This window comes from Anopheles funestus, chromosome 3RL (assembly GCF_943734845.2).
Source record: "Anopheles funestus chromosome 3RL, idAnoFuneDA-416_04, whole genome shotgun sequence".
Taxonomy (NCBI): Eukaryota; Metazoa; Arthropoda; class Insecta; order Diptera; family Culicidae; genus Anopheles; species Anopheles funestus.
Window position 1 is genome coordinate 48,341,073 of NC_064599.1, and position 24,063 is coordinate 48,365,135.

The 24,063-nt window shown below is 43.7% G+C and overlaps 1 protein-coding gene across 1 annotated transcript in view; it reads left to right on the forward strand.

The window, feature by feature from the left end:
- The window catches only part of LOC125772361 (knirps-related protein-like), a 32,702-nt gene that overhangs the window by 1,610 nt on the left and 7,029 nt on the right, over positions 1-24,063 (forward strand). The window contains exons 2-3 of the mRNA XM_049444007.1: positions 40-1,280; positions 22,183-22,260. Of these exons, the coding sequence (XP_049299964.1) occupies positions 22,183-22,260 (78 nt within the window). The 5' untranslated portion in view covers positions 40-1,280. The remainder of the gene's footprint in view (positions 1-39; positions 1,281-22,182; positions 22,261-24,063) is intronic.

Below are 24,063 nucleotides of genomic sequence, written 5' to 3' on the forward strand. Positions count from 1 at the left end.
ACAACGAAACCGAACCAACCCAAACACCTTTGCCAACAGCAGACAGAGCTTTGGCTGCGGTTCGCGCCGAGATGTTTTTCCAGTCTCAGACAGGGCGCGCTCACGATCGCATGTCAGTGCTGCGGTCGTCGTCGTTGGAACTAACGTCGTGTCTTGGTGGTACCCGATTCGAACCCAGCAGCAGCAGCAACAGCAACCACGGTCTGTTTTACTTTCGCTGCTGATCCTTACCCGTCGTCGTTGTCGTCGTGTTCTGAAAGTTCGTTCCGGCAACGAAATCCGGGAAGGGGTGAACTCACCCCTAGTGCAGTGTGTGCAGTTCCGGTGCAGTTTCATTCAGTGCAGTTTGATCGGTTGTATTGAAAGCTACTCAATAGATGCCTTATCTTGAGTTAACGTTGATAGTGAAAATAAAAGTGTCGTGATTAGCAATTGCACGTGCTATTGATCTAACACGAAGCCTAAAACCATAAACCTCAATAGTGCCCCGGCATTAAATAGTAACAGAAAATATATAAGTGACACGTTTCAAATACTTTTTGTCAGCTGGAAACATGTGAATTAGCCGCTGTTGTTTGACTACCGGAACTATTTATCCCGCACGTTATCATCCGTCATAATGCGCTAACAACAAATCGAAAGCGCGAACGAGAAAAGAAAAAAGTGCCTAACCGTTAAAAGAGATCAATCGAGTCCCGGGTGCAAAGTGGATCATTTAAATGTTCGTCTATGTATAACGAATGATAATTGCTTCGTTCAACAAATACACGACAAAACCGACGGCTGAAATATTCGAACTATTTCGAGATAACGCACAATAACGAGGCGAAAGATGGACCGCGTGCCGCGATGAAAATTGCTTGTGACAACAGCCGATACGGATTGTGTTGCATTTGGTGCTGTTAGCTAGGATTACCTCGCGACTCCACACCCAACCGGCGACTCGACCCCAGTGTGCAGTGTTCCATTTTGTTGCTAAACAAAAATAAACGGTCAAATCTTCAGAGCAAACAATTTGGGAGCAATGTTTTGGTTCGATCGTTTCCCACACCATCGGCAAACGGATTGCTAAAGTTGTGCTCAACCAAGTGATAGTGCGTTTTTTCCGAAGACCGACGCATAGTGTTCGCATACGAAGGCATTCTGCGTGGTTTAAAATTAGATAATTGGTTGTTTTAAAAAATACAGAAACATCGCTGCACTTAAGCCCACCGGAATCGCATAAAGCTCATTAAAAGCTTTCTGTCAAACTTCTATTCAGCGCACCGCAGAACATAAAGGTGAGTCACAAAATCATTGTAACAATCGCAAACTTATTGCAAAGTCAAACACGCGTCAAAAACACAAGAAAAGATATAATATGCGAAAATTATCGAACCGTAAAATCCTCACGATGCAACACAATCATTAATGCATCTGACGAACGCTGGAAGAAGCAATGCAGTGTGTACATGCAGAAGCAGCAGCAACACAAAAAAACAGCTCTTTAAATTGACCTCTACGCCTAACTACAAAATGTCTCTCGGTGTACCAAAAAAATAAAAAACATATCAAAAGGTGCCGAGCGTTGCAAAATGTTTTTGTTAATCACATTTTAATTATGCTCAATAAACCGTGACAAACGCACTGGACACGCTAAGGCTTCTGGTTCAAACTGGCTTTTGGTACGCATCAGCCGGTTGTGCAGTGGAATATAAAATCGCAAAGATCACAACTACAAATTCAACAGGATTTTTTTCTTCTTTGTTCATCCATACTATCTATCAGAAGAAATTGCGCTGGGTGCATTTTTATCATGTTAGAACGCACTAAAAAAAAAAAACAGATACACGCGACCCTTGATAAACGTGACAAAAACATAAACACAAAGGCCTTTTTTCAAGATGGTTCAACTAGTCTCGTAATACGCAGGTGAATAACAATCAGCACCTGAAGTCCGTCAGAAATCGGTTACGGGTTTTGCAAACGCGATTCGCATTCTGTTCCCCATCAATACCCTCGCATCCCTTTGCTAGTGTGGAGAGGAAAGTGGCTCAAAGAAGGCATCCATTAGCCGAGCCACTCATCTGACAGATACGGAACGAGGTGTCCACCCTTTCGCATCGCGGTTCGCACTTGCATCCTTGGCAGAAAGTGGCAGAAAGTGCGGGATGTAACCAACAGGCGTCGTGCGACGATTAATGATATTGCAAAATTGCACCTCATTGTTCTCATTGGCGACCCGCAAGCATCATATACGCACACAAAGACGGCCGACGCGCGGAATTTGAGACTGTGAATAATTGTTCTGCTTGGCGTATCGCGATCGCATCGCCCATAAACGCCACTACTAAGTGGTTGTCTTTATTTTGCTGATTATTGCCATTATTAATTCATATCGCTGGTTGATGATAATGTTTCATGCTTACATCGCGGGTCCCTTGTACCGATGGTTCCATCTGTGTCTTTCCCAAAATGCATTAAAATCAAATGCACAGTGTTCTAGCGCACGCCAACAGCCAGACAGACGGCTCAACAGGAAACTATTTGCCAAAAAATTTGACTTTTTTTGACAGCTTGTCTTAGTTTTGTACGCTTGGCGGAGTTTCGGAGTTTTTTTTCTTTTCCCTTTTTTGGTTGTTGCTTGCGTTTAATTATAATTCCAACACTTCATATGCATCAGAATCACCCAACAGTGTGCAGCGAATAACGTGGTGTCTTGTTTGATTGATGCATCGCCACAGCATAAATCTTAGTGGCTGAATTCATTACGAGTCAAAAAATTTTCTCAATAATCTTTTAACTACAATGAAGACTTTTGACCTTGCCGATTGCTACCTTTTTCGTTAATCTTTTCCACAAATTTGACAAGAAAAACAAATGTCATTTCAAAACAAATTCAGGCACTTCGGTACTCAATATTATGTTTTCCGTTCTACAGCAAGAGATAAGAAAACATTTCCAAAAAGAAAAACTCCACCAGCGGATCAGGTACAGATCATGCACCGTAAGCAATGATACCGAATCGCCACGAAATGTCGCTACGAATGGCGGAAGCGAAAGAGAGAACGAAACGATTAAAGCTAGCTTACGAGCTGCCGGAGAGAACTCTGGCGCAATGATCCTCCGATCTTCGCGCCACGGTTACCAGCACGGAACAAAAGAAAGCCACCGTTGCAGACCGGAGGCGTTAAATAGGTTTATTTCCCACGGTTTTTTCTGTCCTCCGCCGTATCTCTAGCGCACGGAGGACATGTTGGCACGCTTTACGCCTTTCCCTCTGTACCGGTTGGCTCCGAGTTCGCACTGCACCTTTTGGCGATTGCATTTACGCTATGGCATAGATCGGGTAACTGTGCGCAATGTGACTACATGAACATGCAGTACCGGTGTTGGCGGGACATGATAAGTGGAGTCACTATCGAGATTTACTTAATTAATGGCAATAAGGCTCTTGGTAGCAAAATGATGAATCGTACGTAAAATGGTACACAGGTGCAATGTTTAGGAGGATATGGTGCATAATAAATGCTCCTTCAAGTAACATTTTATTTGTTGAAAATTGTGCTGATTTCTAGACATTCTTGTAAAATTACAACATCCTTACCTTCTTCGTCTGTACCACTCAAACACAAACAAACCGTAGAACTCACGGTCTCAATTGCGGTCTTCATCATTCATTGCAACATAAACTCCTTCAGTAGCTTACCTAGACAACTTTGCTTACCGAAAGTCGCTCTTTGATGGCGGGTTGGACCCAAAGCACAACAAAGCCAGGACACGTGGAGTGGAGAAATATGAATCAAATCAACATCATTAATCAAAATATTTGTTTTTATTGCAGTGAAATCAACTGATTTAGGCATGCCGGCTCTATCGCTAACGGTGCTCTTCGATAGGTAGCCATCGTGCTTAAGGGTGTGCGTATAGGCAAGCTCGATTGATTTCAGATTGCTCCATGCGAGTCCGTTGCATGAAAGCAGACCCCCATTTGCACTCCCTTTTTTACCGATGCGTGCATTATACAACCTTCGAAGGTGCCAAATTGTTGCTCAAGGGCTCGCCAGATTTTATTTACTTTGCTGAGAAATTTGATCAAGTTATTAGGTTCATGCAAAAGGCCAAACTTCGATTCATCCTTCCGAAAAAGTCGTACAACCTGACCACCCCACTGCCCTTTCTGTGTGTTCGCCATAAACCCAGCGCATGTTCGATGTGCGAGCTGTTGTGGTCGTTGTGTAGAGAAAGTTTGACCAGCAACTCAAGTCATCAGGCTGGAGGGGTTTTTTCACGGTTTAATTTTTATTACCATCTCAAAGTGGCAAACGTTGCAATGTGCCTTTTGCAGCGTGCGATCGATTTGCGCCGACCGAACATTACACGAAGGGCGTTGGTTTCGATGAAGCTCGATGCCACCCGGACAGCACCAACCCGGGGAGCAGGCAAAGGGATAGGGACGCACAATGCAAAGACATGTGTGTGTAGTTATGGTGGGTGGGTGGGAGGTGGTGAAAAAATCTTGCACTTTACTGTGAGATGACTTCACCGCCTAGCGACCCTTGGAAATCCTACCGACAGTCCGATCCGTCAATTCACCAAAGATGAGGACGAGCCGAACGTGTTAATTGAACAAAAAGGCTAAGTGAACTGAGAATGTCGTAAAACGTAATTGATTCGAGTCAAAACAAATGAGCTTTCCCCCGAACGAACGACAACACACGACGAAATGAAGGATACCAGGCGCATGGGGCGGCAGGTTCGCTGCGTCTTATGTGCGGAATGGGAGAGCCGCAGCGGAACGGGAGTGCGCTTTATTGCAAGCACAGCCCTGCGCGAGATGGCAGATGAAAGAATGATGCCGCTTTCTAGCGCACCGTACTACAATTGCCATCCGAACGTCTCCAGCTCAGGTCGATGCCAAACAACTTATATTTGGAGCAATAAAATCTCAAAAGCCTCCCGGGGAAGATGCCGTGCCCGAAACGGCAGCCGGCCAAACCGTACCAGGATCCGTTTTCCAAGCTTTGTCGGCACCATCAACCGTTCTTGGGGCTCCGCACGTAATCCACATTGTTTCTGACGTGGTAGTTCGATTTGTTGGCGAAGCACCGAACCCAATCGCACCAGGCTGACCGTACCAAGTATTTTGAATAGTCATAAAATTCGATGTGAATGGCGAACGCCACAATGCAAGGGCAAGGGTACACGGTGGCAACGGGTTGTTTTTTTTTTTCGTTCGGGTTGGAGGATGCGGTAATGAAATTATTCTGGGAAATGCTTCGCGCCCACAGCGGTGCGAAGGTCCCAGATGAACCGTGGATTCTGATGAATAATCGTCGAAAATGAAACGAATAACCGATTTTATATCAATCCAATCGAACGTCTGATCGACCAGCAGAGGTAACACTTTCCTCGCAACACCAGCACCCTCAATGCTGTCAATGCTCGATCTCGATCTTGATCTTCACTAATTGTCGGCACAAATGAGCGGCACAAACACCGATTTATGCTGACCGGTGCATGACGGTGCCAGGGCATCCGGATTGCCTTTTGGGCAGAAGCGGCTCATGCTGCAGATAAAATAGCTCAAGCTTGTATTGCTGTTGCTCCGCTTACCAAACATTCACCGATCGCAAAATGTAACGATCAGCGATTGCTTCTCACAGCTGCTCGGCTCATCTGTTTTTGATCAATAAAAATCGTTTCAAAATCGCGTTAACACGTGAAAATGTTTCAATAAGTAATTTACAATGCTTATGGACGAAAGCGGTCGTAACTAATCGTTGCTTTAATCGCCAGTTTACGTACTACAGCCGGAGCGATTCACGGCTCGGGGTATCTATTTTTTTTAATAGCTAGTTCTTTGACAACGATAAAAAAATGAACACGTACCTCAACAATCACCGTTGGATCGTCATCCTTTGGAATGGGAAATCCCATCGGAGATTATTGGAAACTGGAGTGTGCATACGGCGGACAACTAAGCATGACCTCATTGCAGATCGTTATAAACGGCACGATTCCATTCAATAGATCCGTCTGATACGCTCACATGGCGAATACATCGTGTGCACTGCTCATCATCACTGTGATGATTTAATTCATAACCGTAATGACACACAGCTTTATGCCTTATTGTTGCCTCCTTGGCGCAGCTGATAGTTTGCTAGTTCATCGTAAACAATTTTTTCATCTAGACATACTCATTTAGCCACGATTCTTAATCGTGCAAAACCATCACACTGTGCGACGGTTTAATTAATTAGAACAGCTTCACTTCCACTACCGTCTTCGGCGTAAGTTAGCCGACCTCGATACCGCCCGTACATGGTGAACCGAAGAGCGAATCCGTGCAACTTCATTTGCACGCCGACAATCGGCATTTGTAATCATTGGTTATGCAAGCCGCCACACTGCTTTATCGACGAAGGTCCTAAGGTCTAAGGACGATAGTAGGTTTTGGTCCCATGAAAAATGGCACAAATGTACGTGACATAAGCACGGGCACGGTTTTGTGATCCAGATATTTATCGATTGGTGCTTACTGTCGTCTAAGAATCATGGACACAAGCCACAAATCATACCCACTCGTTGCGAAGTATCGTTCGCTGTCAACATTATGTGAGCTGAATTTGAGTGAAACGTTCGTGGTTGGTTGCGTTGTAAGTGTATGCAGAAAACGTATGAACCACACAATTTGTTCAACATGAAGGTAAACATATCAGTACAAACGAACATAGTTTTGATGCTTCGCTTAGTGTTACAGATTAATAAATAAGTTGATATTTACGACTGCTTCGTAATGATTTTAACACTATTACAACCGAGTCGGTATCGGTATTTCTTCTAATGAACTTTTTCCTTTTCCAACACTACATTTATTGGAATACCATTTCGATATGCGATATAAACCATAACAACTGTCACGCAACTGATTGAGAATGCCAAACTATGATTGTCGCCAACTGTCAGTAGCGTCAAGTTGTAAAACCGAGTAACAGAGGCCACCCGACAGAACCCGCTTGCCGCCGTTCCATTGCATCCTACCGTTTCCCGCTTGCATCTGCTGCAGTGAATATAATAACCAATAAATTATTGTCATACTGTTACGTTGCGTCCTGCGTAATGCACCGCACACCGTGTGCGCAGGCAAATCAAACTCATCCAACTTCGATCGGCTAACGTAGCGATGAGCGTGCACTGAAGATCCTGTGCGCTATTCACTAGCGATCCCACTCGCTCGACCGCATATTGTAGGATACACTTACTGCAGCGGACGAAGTTCATTGTGAAACGGATCGATCGATAAAATAAATAAATAAAATTATACTCCACCAGCCCGGCCAACTGCACCACAGTGCAATCAGTTTGTGGTTCGTATTGTGCTGAAGGACATATGCTGATCATTCTCGATCGAAATTGAAAAATAAGTTCATTGTTCGTGCTAGTCGAGTGCCACAGTGACGGACGCTTCTGAGTTCGTCGCTTGTGGATCGCACAAGTCACCAGCATTCAAAGCACCGAGTACCGACCCATCCTATCTACCACGGCCAAAACCCTTCGGCAGCAGACGCACATAATCGCTGTGATTGAAACTGTTGTTTTGGTCTGAAAATTCGATCACTTTTGTTGCATCTAGATTAAGCAGACAAAAATCCCCTTTACTTGCTGGAAGATTTCGTGATGCGCTTTAAGTCCGGCACTCATTTGCGATTCGTGTGTTCGTGCTGCTCCGAACATGTATTCAAATATGGCAAGATTGTAAAAATTTAATTAGCCATAGTCAACGTGACCGACCTGGACGTGTGAAGGTTTTTTCTTTCATCCCGAGATCGACTGGATTTTCTGTACGGTTTGAAGGTATTTTTGTTTCACATTTTACCACCCGCTGCACACAACCACAGCAGCCCATCGTTCAGCTATTTTTGTTCGCACTAACCGCTCAATAGGTCGGTTGGACGAGGCTGCAAACTACTAGCAAGCAGCACATGCTCATCTTCATGCCTGTAGCGCGCGATTTTTATTGCTATACTTTGTGAATTAATTTATGGCAAGTGGCAAATATCGGTGCAAACTAGTGGCACGAACGAACGGTGAAGATGTCGCAGTGGAAAGGAAGGAACGAAGCGGAGGCCACAGCACATCTTGAAACGATTGTCTATAAGGGAGTTGTCGTAAAAAAGGCACGTACAATGATGCGGTTCGATAATTAGCTTCACTCACAAAACGAGGACACTACAGGGTGTCTGTTTGGTGATGTTATGCAAAAACACAACCAACAACAGCAGCAGCTGCAGCAGCAATCCTTACGGTGGCATTATTGTTAATTGCATTAAAACAGTTCAACTATCGTACGTGTTCCATAGGAGCATATCTTTCCGAAAACGGACGGGAAACTTCTACTACAACCGACGAAGCTTGAAGATCCAGATAAAGCTTTCATCGATTTGACGATGATCGAGCGTCGATGGCTATTTTTTGACATAACGAAGTCGGCCGAACGGATTGTGTACGCACTGCTACTTGTAATGAAATCGCCTTTCACATAGGTACACTTCACCCCACCTACAATGTTTGAACGGAGGAACTATAAAGAAATGGTTTGCCCGTTTATAGGTTTCCTGCCTCACACTCAACGTTGCACTATCGAACTACAAGTCGGCGATGATGCGCTTCTTAGATAGTAATTTTAAGTCGTTGTCTGCGAATGAGAGAGATTGCGGTGCCCTACCCTACCTAGGTCAGATGATGCAGCAAAGCTGCAAGGCAGTTGCTGAATACTTTGATTTTTCATGCTTACGGTACGGTGACTTGCTTGTTGTTCTAGTCTGTCGTTTTTTGTACTGTTTTTTATTATTTTTGCACTGATCGCTTGCAACGGCTACAATCCCAGTTCACTTCTCCGTCCAGCACGTGCATTCGAATGTGCGGGTGGAAACCGATATCCCCCTTTGGGGGCAGCCACCATCATCATCGTCAACGATTATCGAGTTCAAGAATTTGAATGATCTAGTTCCCACGGTTTGATTGTGAGGGTTTTGGCTGCGGAGGATCGCGAAATGAAGATCAACCTTCTACGATTAGTCTGCTTACGGGAAAACCGGGTTTGTGGAAGGAAAAGTTATCCATGCTGACGCCGCCTCTCGCTGGCGTCGGCATTTCGCGTTCGGCACGGAACCCACCGGTGGGCAAGCAAGCAAGCAAGGTCTTGTACAAATGTGTAGCCAGTTTTTTATACAATCAATGGCCGTACAGCAGTTAACCTAATGAATTGATCAAAATGTTTTAAGAGTTTTGAAAAACTTGTTTGCAATCTTTTCACATTTTAAGTACTTTTTTTTTTCAACTAATATAATCCATTACAGTTCATTCAATTATTGAAGAATATTATGCCGCATATGGATAATCACATTTCAACATAAAGTAAAGTAACGATACTTCATTCGCCGTGCATCGCTCATAACGTATTCGTATGATTTATCATCTCGTCGAATGAAAAAAATGGAAGCAACGTTGCCTCGCTTCAAATATATCATTTTGCAGGTCAACCTTCACTGTGAAACTGCACCAATGATCCATACCTGTAAAGTCATCAATCTGTGGAGCTATATAAATTGTAGCAACGTGAGTAGCAACATACTACGTTTCTTCGCTTGCTAGCCCGTTTGGTAGAGCACGTGGCAATTTGTGCTTTGGGCGTTTCGTGCCATCTTTAGCGCTTCAACGAAATCTATGACATGACGAATCATGAACTAACGTTATATATTTATTTAAAAAATATTTTTTATACATAAAATGCTATATCCTATGTAGTATTTACTGTCCAACAAAAAATCTTTCTTAACTTTCAGTTGTAATTTCTCCTTTCCTAGCTTGTGAGAAAATATAACAAGGATAGATAAATGATATACTTTGTCCAGCTTCTTCTCATTTACCTGCCGACACTTCACAACAGAAAACATGTGGCACGATGATAACTCAATTGCGTTCAGCACATAATGATACGAAAGCTGTCACTCGGGGTCTTCAAAAACATCGGCAACCTCTCGTTAAGTGCGTACATGTTCTGTTGGCCAACGACTTAATTTATCTTGCTTTATGCTCACGTCATAGCAATGTATAGTGTAAGACCGTGCAGTCAGATGCTGCAGTGCATCGCTTACCTTTCAGAAGCTTACTTTTATGCCACGGAATGTATTTAGCAAAAGCAGTTGCCTATCAAGAAATGTGATGCCTTTTTTTATTTTATGCAATACATTCCTACCTCATCTGTTTCAATCTGGTTTAGCAAAACAAAACACTAACTGCCCTCACTGTAATGAACAGTCATAGTTTGCTTTCTGATCAAGATCCGATTTTTTATCTGCAAATCGACAAACTCTGACCCGTGAAAATAAAACATTCCCAGTCACATTAACTCCAGCATTTATCACCTTCAACTCTGCGCAAGAGCGTCTTGTTGGCGACTCCAACTTAAGCCTCTAGTACACCAAACCAACGTTCGCAGACGTTAATGATCATCGCTGATATTTGAGTGATGATTTTTGTTATTAAACCAAGCACTACAAAAGTCATCAAATGCGAACGCACCGCACACCGTACGCTCCATCCCGATCGTCATGTCAAACAACAGAAAAGAGGATGAGGCCAAAGTCGTGGTTATAAAAGCGGAAGCAAACTAGTTAGAGAGAAAGGCGAGCGAAAGGTGAAGATCACACTCCGATCCTCGGAAAAAAAGACTGGACCTTACGCGCTCGAGGATGGGTAGACACATGCATACCTCCTCGACGAGCGTACACCAACACCGCTGACACCTCCGGTAAGAGAGTAACGATTTAATAGTTTTCGTTGTAATTATCATGTTTTCCCCAATGCGCACTACAGACGAAGCTGTCCGCCCACCAAACAAGCACATTCAATCTTGGTTCCCAAGGCGTATTGTTCAAGTTGTAGACTGTTTTTGTATTTGCTGCATTCAAACTCGTCACCCTTTGGCTTCCACAGCCCGAACCGGACCAACTCCCTAATGTCCAACTATGGCCGCTCCGTTATTCTGAGGACCCCATCATTTCTTCCCAGCACTTGTTAGCTGTCCAAAAACGTTCCAGAAACGTTAAAATGTAGTTTGATTTCGTGTTACCAATTTGAAAACAATTTCATTTCCTACGCGTTTCACATTGTCGTTTTTTTTTACTGGGCAGGCTGAGCGATACCCAAGAGGGACAGAATCGATCACGTTAGTGGTGGGAACAGCAGAAACAGAATTACATGTGAAAACAGAGAACGAAATAGTACAAGCTCATCGCTGTGGTGAATCATTGTCACTGTTTTACATTCCATGGATGGATGATGTAGGAATTTGGTACCAAAAGTAAAGTGTTTTATTTCTGCTGCAACAAATGACTTCAACGAGCAGTAACACAAGAAACCTTACATCAACCATAGAATGCTTCGTATTGGATCTATGTGCTTGTGTTTGAACTGTCTTGGCATTTGGCCCATCAATAAATGATTCCTTTTATGCTTCATAGCATTAAATACGAACGCTTCAGTAGCAGCAGATTTTCGTAAGCTGTCAAATTTATGCATTGCTAGGTACAATCGAAATGTTGTACACTTGAAAAGCTGCGGCAAGCACTGGTTGAAGATGCTAGGGCATCTAGTGGTTGTTTCATCAACAGCACTTGTCGGAACGTAAATGTCTTCATCTGCAACGATCAAAGACACATTCCGTTTGAAGAAAACTCTAGCTGCCGAAGGAATTGAGAAAAAAACACCAACATATTCATCAAACTGAAAGAGGCATGCTGGAGCTCTTTAAAAATGGCACACTCCATGCATAACGCTCGATCAAGGTCGTACGAATGATTGAAATATTCGACCCTACCTGACTGTTTCGGAGAAACGTTTAATTGCCCGTTAGCTACGTTTCTTGTTGCTCCTTCGTAGCCGGAGCAAAGCAAAACGTATGGAAAATTAATTCTTTTCGCATATATTATTGGACACTGTTTTCATTACAATTGAAATCAATTGCATCATTATCTGGATGCAGCTAGTGGCAACCGTCTGAATATATAAAAACACATTGTTGGTAAAACTCGATATGGTCAGTATTTAAACTGTGTGGTCACTTGCCAAAAATAATGTACGAAACTAACTGTTCTCAATTCGGACAATTCGGAACGATCTGTTACTTTCACGAGACAGCTATAATGTACCTCGCAAAACGAAACCTTCAAATACAATTATTTATTTCTAGCCTGCCTTTATACCAATGATCGCAATCGTGGCGCACTTTCGTCAAAGTGAAGCGGCAACGATTTGCCACCGGTTGTGCAAACAATTTTGTCGTTTCATTTTTCAATTACTTGTAAATCATAGTTTATTTGCGGTGCGCTTGGTACAAAGGTTACCCTAGGAAAACCGCACCTGCGCTGCGCCCGTTCACCATTCCCGCACGGCCAAAGGTGTTGAAATCCCTTTTCCTTCACCATCGTCGAGGAACCTATCGCGACAACTACCCGTGAACATCACTGATGACAACAACGATTTCTGCTGAAGGTGCACAATTTTCAATTACATGAAACCGCAAAGATCATCTTCAGCTACGCCTTGAACGGCGGCTGTCGCACACGCAATGGAAAATGACTTATGCGCTCATTATGCCACTAGAAAATGGTTCATCCTTCCATGCTTCGCAATGCGATGTCGCTCAGTTCCTACTGATTCGTTCCGAAAGCTATAATTTTGCTGAGCGCTCTACTACTTTGTTTGTACACGATTGCCTGTTGCTTTACCGCAATGCCGGAGACATTCATGCGAAACAAACCACTTTGAAGACAGTTTTTTCACCCTATGGGTACCAGTGTGATACACTGTATTGGTACACATGTGCAATTGAGAAGCATGTGGTTTGATAAGTGATTTTTTTTAATCTTATTTAGTATAAGCGCATGTGCAGATATATTAGTGCAAGAAATTTGAATTGATAATTTCATCACATTTAAAATCTCCCACCAAACCAGAATAATCTAAACTAATGTTTTCGTACAATTATTTGTAGTAGTCGAAAACAGTTTTCATTTTCAAAAAAGTTTCGATTCAAAAAAGATGGTTCCCACCGAATGGAGACACCGTCTCAGGATCAAGCAAGGGCAGTGGTTTACCACAGCTTGAAATGTCGTTGGAATAAAATAGAACAGCGATGGGTTGTATACATTCCGAGTACGATTGGAATAAACTCAACGAAACACAGAGCAAAAGAGGGCGTAGAGTAACCGACATCATGAACAGCTTTTAGAGTGAACAGGAACAGCGGGAAAAGGGTGGGAAAATTAAACCAGGTAAATCACGAATAACCTGTTGCTTCGCTGCTCACTTTCTCTCGCAGTTCAAAACGATCTTTCGTTTATGGTGATTTGCTGGGTGACAACGATAGATTTTCAAGATACACAATGTTAAGCGCAACTTTTAGAATTGTTAGACTTTACAATAGTATGATCAAACATTAACATATCTGAGATGAAAAGTTATTTAATTTAAAAAAAAAAGTTTCAAAAAATAACTATTTCACGCAAACCCACCTAAGCGGTGTTACATGTCTGTTGGATTGAATGAACACATTCACATGCGGAAGGTGTGCAGTCGTCCCATCTCACGCGAGGCCACGTAGGCGTAACAACCGATATCGTTTGATTAATTAGCGGTCGCACTCCACGAACCTTGAGAGCTGAAGTATAGCATTTATAGATTTCCAGCATTCGATTTTTTACACAATGGAACACGGTCACCAACGAGGATAGCTCGATATCGGTAGCATGCATTAGAAGGTACTTTACAAACATGGTTGACTGATGTAACGGTATGGAACGATGGCTGGCGGCACTCGAAGAGGATGCTTTTAACATCTAGTCTGTCAATGAGAACCTTTAACCAGCAAGAGGAAGTATTGTTTGCACATTACTGTTTAACCACAGAACGCTGCACAAGAGCTAAAGGGTCTTCTTTGTTTGGAATCCATTATTACGTTTTCAATTTATTTAGATTAGAACAGCTTCAGGACGGGAATGGGAAGGTAAATAGTTGCATTCGGCTATTTCTAACACGCTCTAAACCGACATGCCGACGATCGTTGAGATGCAAGTGTCTTCGTTAATTGCATTTCAGACGCAAGTGCGACCTTCTTTCCATCCTCTACAGTGTTTGTAACGTGATTGCAACCAAAGCGTTGATGCTACACTAGAGACGGCTTTGCGCACCGCGATGACAAACTTGGTACGAAGGTACGCCAGAAGCCACACCGCGCATTGACAACGGCTAGATTCATCTACCGCGAATCATCCATTCAGGCGGATAAAGTATTTTGCTGATATAGTACATTGTAACACGATCGATCAAATTAGCTTTTGTGTCCGACACATAAAATGAACTAGATTAACTTTCTCCATTTTGAATGATATACAATCTAGCGAAAATTGGTCGCTCTTTTGCGAGCACGGAATTTGGTTAGCCTAACATTAAACGGCCCGGTTCACACACACTGGGCATGCATCTCGTCAGCCCATCGATCGATGATGAATGGAGGTGATTCGTCTGCCAATGAATTCAACCTGATTGGACCGTGAAGATCATGTGCTAAAATTAGTTCAATTATTTAATTAAGCTTCGATTGATGCTACCTTCACACACACACACACACACGATTAGTGCGTCTCAGTTCCGCGAACACACCCAGCTAATGCGACCTCACGCGATCCCGAAGTCAACGGGTTATACACTATTCGAAACCAGGGAGTGGCAAAGGTTCGTCGTTTCACTTTCGTTGCGTTCTTTCTTCGCTTTGATTTACATTCAACAATAGCAGGTTAATTGCATAATTAATAGACTTAATGTACAAATATCAACCATTTGTTTACTTCCTATTCTCGATTGTACCCATTGTTATGCTTGTCTGTGGCTCAACCGAGGAGACAGTCTCAAGAAACACTTAACGCCGCGTTCCACCTTGGCGTGCTGCAGCATCACCTGCTTGCTGATCGGAGCATGATCTAGTTGCATGCAAACGGATGGGTGCTTTTGCCATCGAATCCGATTTTTCGTTGGGTCAATAGCTCTATCGGTACGAGCAGGTGACACACCTGCTTATTTTGCTTTAGATTTGTTTCTTGCATTTCTGATCTCGACGAGCTTCACGTTTTAACCCTCATTTCAGACGATGAGCTTCAGCGCAAGCTTTATAGTTCACTTTTAACGTAAACCAAGCGTAACGAATTACACTATTTTCGTACCAAGCTGGGCTTGTTTCTCAATTCACTTGCTCACAAGGGATCTTTGGCCTAGAGCAAAAGCAACAGATTGTGGTGGGGTACGGTGCTACCCGGGCATTGTTATAATTGCGCAAAAAATCGGCGATATTTGCACGTTCTGCATTCGGCATTGTGTTGCTTATTGTGATCGATCGAGCATTGCTGGCACGCGTTATATATTTCTAACATATTCGATTTAAAGCATAGATTTGTTTGCCCGTTGCAACACACAACACATTGATGTCTATCAACGAACAAACTTTATGGATCACGTTTGGCAACAGTTACCGGTTAAAGATCATTTCCATCCTTCGCGCTTACGACAGGCTTTGCTTACGTACGGCGTACCCCGCCAGCTAATGATTTAAGTTCGATGGAAAGACATCGAATTGCGACGAGCGCAGAATATCGTTGCGATTCGAAACAAACGAAACCTTCACTACCGGATGTGTTCAGCTTCCCTGAGGCATCCCGTGAGGCATCTCGAAGAGCGGCGCTGTCAACGTGTCATCAGCCAGAGTCGCAACAATGCGATAACTTCCCGCTTCATCTAGATTAGTTGATATGAGAAAAATCATTGAAAAGTCACTCGCTATTGTTTCTACCACGGGGGACCGACACGCTGCGACACTAATGGACACCTTTCGACCGGAAGGTCAGACGACGAACGAGGTTAAACAATACACTGAATGGGAACGGAAAATGTGGTAGAAGATACAAAACGGCAGAACGTTCTCACTTTGCGTTCGACAACAAACGGTCGCCTTCGTTGTCGTTGTACTGCCAGAGATGCGGCCAGTTTGCCCCCCCCCCCCCCCCCTTGTGTACCCGCAGCCACTCCATAACAGATTGACCTTATCGCGATAAAGTGCTGACAGCCGGTCACTGGGATGGGATTTGTGCCATATCCTACGCCGTGCTTATCACGTACCATGTACGTACCATGCGGATGGTACGCTGCATCAGACGCCGCACTACGGACGGGGACGACTGCAAAGTAGAATAGCACGAACATGAATGCACTATTAATTTGCGCCGTGAGCACGAAATGGAAAATTAAACTATCACATCCATGACCAGTTCCAGCGTACCGGGTGTGGATCGTTTAGGGTACGATCTGCTCGTTTCCACCGAATGCGTTCCATTCCCGGCACGGCAGCCACCATGCCCGCTGATTGCCCGCGTGTGTGTTGGAGACGAAAACGAGACAAGATGACCGCATACCTGTGTTCTAATGGCATCTACATGACTGCCAGTGGGGCTGCTTCCCTTGCGTCTCGTTCCCCAGCCGATTCGGGGAAGCTACCACCCGTTCGTACCCAGTAGTAACAAACTGGAAGCGTACCGGAGCCGGATACAATCAAACGAAATAGGAAAAGAGATCAGTTCAGTGGGAATAATAATACGGTAATGAAGAAATAAACACGATTTTCAGCGCGATAGTTTCTCACGAAAAGAAGTCACAAGGGTGTGAGATTAGATCTTGTGTGATTCACCCGAACGCTAGCTTTGCTTCGATACCATTACCAACACTATGGTAGGGATTCTACTCGCAGGGCACTATGGAGCACCGTAACGTACCGTGAGCCACACACTCGTATGTTCTGGTTTCTTGCGCGTTGTAATGTTGAACTTCTAAACGTGTGTCAGTGCATCTTTGGCAGGTATTGGTGTGAAGGATTTCTGTAGCGCCCCGGCACGGGGGCGATCTTACTACGGATGTGCAAAAGTCGATTGACTCTCCGCTAGTCATCCATGGAGTTTGCATCACCGCCGTGTTGGCGCAGCAAAGAAACACTGCCCCGAGATCCCGGTCGATCGACGACCCTGTTGCAACCTTTTGCGTAAATGTGCACGGATATTTAGAGGGCAGACAACCGAACACAAGCCGCCCGGTGCAGCAGTGCCCTTTTTTTGTTGCTATTTTTGCTTGTTTTTGCCCGCGTGTAACCACCCCGAGCCCGGGCCGAGAGCTGCAAGCTCGTAACGAAACGGAACTGGCTCAAATAAATCAAACTCCACCGCGGATGGATGCCACGCGGGCTATAAAAATGCACTTCCTCCTCTCCGCTCACGCGAGGTTGATGGGATTATGATGATCTCACTGAGCTGTATGCTGATGCCGAACACCATCTCGAACACTGCAACACTGTTCTTCTTCCGGATGGATGGATGGATCGTGTTCTGTTCGTGGTTGTGTGCGTTTTTTTTTGTTGTCCTTTCGCTGTTTTTGCGTTTATTGGGCGAATATTCAGGACCTAGTGGCCCATAAAAACGGAAATTATTCAAAAGTTATTAAGTGTAGAACACAGGAATGCAAAAAAGGGCAATTAAACGCAACACATCGCCGGAGTTTTGTGAAAGCATTTTATTATCCCGCAGCTGTTGCCGAATAGGGGTGGAAATGGGGTGGATGAGAAGCAACTTACAAAGCAAAAATCAACAACCGACATGGTGACAATCGTTATTGTATTCTGATGCCTTTTGCTGGGTGCCGTACGAAATGGGAGCAAGACGTTTTTGGATACGTAAAAGAATTCGCCAAAAAATGCCTCATCATGTTCGTTGCCGCGAGAGGTACAAGTTTCAGCTGTAACTGCTCTAAAATCTGTGTATGTCACATTTTGCTGCAGGAATGTATTGATGCATTGCTGTGGGCTTTACGCTAAACATTGGTGTGTCCCTTTTGCGTAGTTCAACCGTCAACATGAAACAGCACGCCCTGTTCTCTACAAGTACGCTTAAATGAGCAGTTGGTTAACAGTCATGACAAATGGATTGATCTTACGGAATCACGTTTGTATCGCACCCCAAACCCCTGTACCCGACACGATCAATGCATCATCTGCTTCGGCTAATCGGAATCGGATCAATCATGGCTGTATAATGGCAAACATGCGCTAGTCTCTCGGGAGTCGTATGGCAGTGACTGCAATGAGAGGTAAAAAATGATCGTACGAACAATTTGTCACATTTTGCTCGATACCTTTGAGAACCTTAAATACATTTCACAATTAGACATTCAACGTTGTATCCCAGTGTATTCCGGAAGGGACTTTTATGTTGTGTCATAGTATGATTTTCAAAACTCATCTCTGTCTCACAGTATTTGTTACCATTTTATTTCACTATTCCGATGGTTTTTATTTTTTGCAAAATTCGTCAGCTGCTAGGTTTGGATAAAATAAATGGGTCCTGTGGTACATTTAAAAGCGTTGCTCACATATATTTGTTTCGATCTTAATCAAAAACAGTTGCTCAGATCACGTGTAAATGTTTACAGGCCAATAGTTTCATTACAATGCCCACCTATTTCCACTCGTCTTGTAGCAAACATCGCGGCGGTTTGTTTACATTGCAGGTTTCCATCACGACTCCACTCCGAGTCCACTTCGCGTCTGCCACACTATTGACCGTTCCGGCTTTTCACTTTCAACGCAACTGGAGCGCTTATAAAACACTGCAACCTTGATACAGTTCAAATTGGTTAGTTCCGTTGCTAAGGTTTTCCTCACTTTTGCTTCATTCTTTCATTCTGCTTGCGTTACAGTTAAATTGCCACTAGCGCAGTTTAATGCTTTTGCGCGCTTTTCTAGCACTCTCTTTACTTGCCACACTCGTTCGTCGATCGTTCACTGCACGGCTTACTACATTGTTCACCCGCAAGACAAACGATTTGCCTCCATGCACTCTCGCTATTTGCCTGTACGCCTCCACATGCCACAGTCGGGCAGTGAGTTGAGGTAGGTCAGGCCCGCTCAGGAGTTCGTCTCCAGAAGGGAAGGTGAGTAGTAACTTGTCTCGTTAGTGTTCGAATTATGTCAATCTTATTCACTCCTACACGTATCCAGTGCGCGTGAAATCGGCATTGTTTTGCTGTCCGGCATTCACCGAACCGTGCAACTACTTCCCAACACGAAACAGTCCTATCCCATCACGGTGCCTCTTCATAGCCATAGAATCAAAAGATTTAGGATCCAAAACTTAAGCCACCAGTTTGTGCACACACGCGAGTGTTCCTACAAATTTAGGATGGTAAAGGTCGGGGTTTTCGGGTGACCATAGTTATGGGGTGGAGAGGGCGGAAAAGATTCTTTCACGTTTTGCTCGGTTCTTGTAATGGACGGTGCAACTTTTGTCTTTTTCGCCTCAATCGAATGCCCACCGGCAGCGTTGAAGCACGTGCCCGTACACGAACACGAGAGCTATCTGAAATAGAGCGTAGCGGCCGAACTGCCACACTGCGGCCTCGATCGATTGCGCGAATATTCAAATCCACCGCTCGCACGTTGGCGGAATACGAAACAAAACGGTACAGTTGCGTACCCGAAAAGGGTGCGAGAGCCGGTTGTTTCGTCAACAGCATGCAAAGGCCGACAAAAGGCTTGAGGGGGGGGGGGGGGGGGGGACAAGTGGCGGTTACAGTTCGCAACACAGAAATGTACGCCAACCTTGAGGTTGCCGAGATTCACGTCAACTTTAGCGGGCAGAAAATTTGATGTACCATTTCAATTCCGTCATGCAGCGGCGTTGTGCACAACTGCATCCCGGACCCGAAGTTCGCTCACCTTTAAATGCATCATAAAATACATCGACAAATTTTACTCCAAAACCGTGCGGTTTTATCTTGCCGCTTCAACACCACCGTCTGGGACGAGTGGTCGTAAAAGTGGCAATTAAAACCACATTCTGACAAAACTGTGCACATTAATGACCGTACGAGCAAGTAACCGAAACGACTTATCATATAACCCCGACTGCTTCGTTAGAGATAGTGCTTTCGAGTCTTGATTTAACATTCAACTCGTTATTGAAGCTTTTATTCTGATAGCCAATACGAAAATAGCCTCGGGGTTTGTTTTTTTTTCTTTTTTTTTTGCACGAGAGTGGGGGGATTTTGGCAAACCCAACAACAGGTCTTTTGAAACCCCGACCCATCCTAGCGCATGCATCATTGCACTGGAGCATCCTCTAGAAATGAAACAACAACACCAGTCGAACGCGATACAATGCAGTGATCGTGATATAAATTTATTCCACTGACTAACACTTTGGAATCCGCAACGCCACAACGCGACGACGAACCGCGCGCACCTTACCCACCTTACCCACGCACCATATACTCCGCAAGCGATGCACGAAAATGAATTATTTTAGCACGGTTTATGACTTTTCCCACAAGCAGTTTATCACGCCTGACCAGAAGGAAGATGCTGAGCAGTGCGATGCAAGGAAAGGATAATCGGAATTGAAAGGCCCACAAAGGTTGGGGTGCGATTGACGATTGCGGTACCGTGGAAGGTGTGTTCCGTTTATGATAAATAGCAGCACCGACCGAGAGGACGACCATTCCAACCGGCATGGCCGTTTCCGTACGGATGCTTACTAGTACGGACTTGATTCGGGATTGGATAAGTGGCATAAAATTTAAATGCATTATGGTAATATACCATGAGAGCAATAAAGCTCATCGAAACTCATTAGAATTCAGGATTTTTGGCAGACCTGGGTGAGATTCTTGCAGGGTAATAAACCTAGACTGAACGCTGACCGATGTCTTACCATTACGATGGTGCGCGATAAGCGGAAGAATATCACACATACGCACATATTTTGATGATCTCGGCCGACTAATTAGGGAACGCGAAAGGAATCTTGGCGTAAAAGTTTATTGGTAACGAGCGTATTCCGCGGTACTCGAGGAAATTATTTTTTAAAGTTACACCCATATTCGACCTGGTATGTCGAAAATATTTATTACATGCATGACCGGCATGAGAACGATATTGGAAGAAACCGTTAATTTCGTTGCGAAATTTGTCTTTCATTTGCGAAAAAAACACCAGAGTGATAAAACATCTGGAGAATCATGACCAACATGCTTGTAGCTCTAGGTAAACCAATCATGATATACGCCGTACATGAAGGCTTTAGCGCATATGTTGCATAATCAAAGCGCATCACAGGCTCGGCAAATACGCGTCGCCACTGCTGCCCATGATGCACAAATCTGCCATCCTACTATTGATGTTCGTGCGGCCGAACAGGTCAATACAAGGTTAAAAGCCGTAAAACTCAAGTATCTATTCCACCGTGTGTAAGGGTACTCATTTCTGAAGAGATCTCCCATTCATCCATCTACCACCATACGTTTTTGCTTTATTGCAGATAAGCCTGCAATGCAGATCTTAGAATATGTAGTGGTTCTGCTAATATTGTTGTTTTACAATATTTTACTGCATTTAACGTGAAGTCCACATTTTGAAACCCAAAAGTGTTTACCGAACCGAACATCAAATAAGCGAGTTGTGAGTTTAATAACCTTCTTTTGTGTGGAGAAATGAAGTTCTCGTATATTCTCAACAACTTGCTCCCCAAAAGCAATTAAGTTCACCCTATCTGCTCATGCGCATATTTTTTTTTTTTTGTTGCCGCATATCTCCTTTCCAGGTACATGCACTTCTGTCGTTACCGCTTAAACGATTCCAATCTTTGTGGACTGTGCAAAAATGGAAGCAACACACAATTCTGAACTCGTAAACAGTAAATCATAGGATAATGCCAACTAACTGAAAACTTGTAGCAGAGCAACATTGTTGATTTTATATTTTCACAGCTCTGAACGGTTGCGAGAAGATCGCACAAAATGTATCTACTACCGCTTGAGTTTTAGTTATTCCGCTTAAACTGACGTTTCTCGTTTGTCTGCTTCCATGTCTCCCGGAAGACATGCCGGATCGTTTAAGAGCACATCCGACATAAACAACATCAAAAAACGTACACTTATTTTTGTATCTACTGTTTTTTTTTCTTTCGCTTGGCTTTAGTCTCAGTAAAATCGTTCTAAATAATAATTGTTAACCTTCTTGTCTTTCCCTTTTCTCAAATTCTTTTTCAGATGAATCAGCAGTGCAAAGTTTGTGGCGAACCGGCAGCCGGTTTTCATTTCGGTGCCTTCACTTGCGAAGGTTGCAAGGTAAGAAGCTGTTCTTGTTTCATAATAATGGTGGGAACTACAGCCTCCAGTAGTTTGTTGCGTGTAGTACCGCACAGATTCACTGCTGCCGGAAGAAACCCCTTTCCTGCATTGGCTTGCTACCAGTGCAACCCGGCCAGGCCAGGTAACGTGGCTCCTAACTGTGCAGTACAATCTCAACGCCGAAGGATCGTCAATGTGTTACTGTTCGGATTAGACACACGCGGCAGCAAATTCAAACCATCCACACTAATATCTCGCTATTATGGGATTGCCATCGGTTCCAAAAAGGGCTGATGAATCAGCATTGCTCCGCGGGGCATTAGGTGACAACTGGTTGCTCAATGGTTGCTCTGCTCTACAAATATCACAACCCAGACGCTCATCCCATGCAACGCCTACATAAAGTCTGTCACCAGCCTTAAAGAGACCCTTGTTCCCTTTCCCAATGAATCGGAAAAGTTTAGCAAATCGTTCATCAACTGCAGAGCTACACATTTGTTTTGTTCCTATGGGTCTTTCAGACCGCTCCCTGAAAAAAATTAACCTTCATCGGACTGGAGCGCATTATATCCCAGCTGTGGGTAACTAGAGCGAACTATTTAAAGAAGGTTATTTATTTAAAACTACAGAGTACATAGTTATGTGTGCAAATTAAATTATTAAAATTGAAATACACTTCGGTGAAGCAAACAACAATCAATGCAGAATATTCAGAACAATAGTAATTACTTCGTGTTGGTTAGCTCTAATGAAGGTTAACTGAGTCCTACGTTAAAGGTTAAACCACACAAACGGACGGAAAACGATCGAGGCGCGATGATGTGGGCTATTTCATAAATTTCAGCGCTTTCAATCGCTTGCGGCGATTTCTCAGTGATCGCGGTAGAACGCGATCGTCTCTATACTTTTGCAGTACCTATACTGCAGGTCTCCATTTTCGCTTCAGATGCATGAGTGTGAGGGTGAAGGATTGATCTATTTTTTTTTTAAATTAAATTACCAATGACAAATCAATCGTAGCCTGGATTAGGCAATTGCCATCATCGTTTGATGAGCGTCAGGCGATTGGGAGCTGAATTTGAAAAAGCAATCAAACATCCCGTGGTAACCAGAGTAATACCTGCTGCGTGATTCCCACTCAATGGTGTAGGCTCATGTATTGCTTGATCACTCGGCACTTTAGATCAATCAGCTTCAATGCACAGGGTGAATGCACGCGAATCAGTGCTCACGCTGTGGGATCTAATATCATTCGAGAAACTCATCGTCACTAGAGCTGTGTTCTCCTTAATGGTTTCACATTGCTTGTAAAGCTATTGCACTTGTTTTCCAGGCTGCATGTCATCGCTGCAACCCTGCACATGTAGCCTTGGTGACATACATTTGATAAAACGGCTACAGCTTATGTCGTATAATTACCAACAAAATTCTATTACGAGGCTCCATTTGAATTTGCCTCTTTACGTTCAATGCCTGCCAATTTTTTGTACATCCATGCAAAATGAAATTTGTACACCTTCGAGTCATAACTGTGTTTTATTGATATAAACTGAACTAGCTTACTGTTAAGTAAAATAAATTCTTAGTCTTGTTGCCATAAAACTTCTTTTTCAAGTACAACTCGTAAAGCATCGATATGGAATACGGTGTATATGATGGAAACAAGACAAATTATTTAGTTATATCATTGTCAGTTTATCCAGAGTTTTGTTGGCCCTAAGCACGAGGGCCATGTGTTTTTCGTTGTGTGTGCGTTTTTCGGTAGCGCATGTCTCAGAAGCTGTTTGCAATTTTCATTAA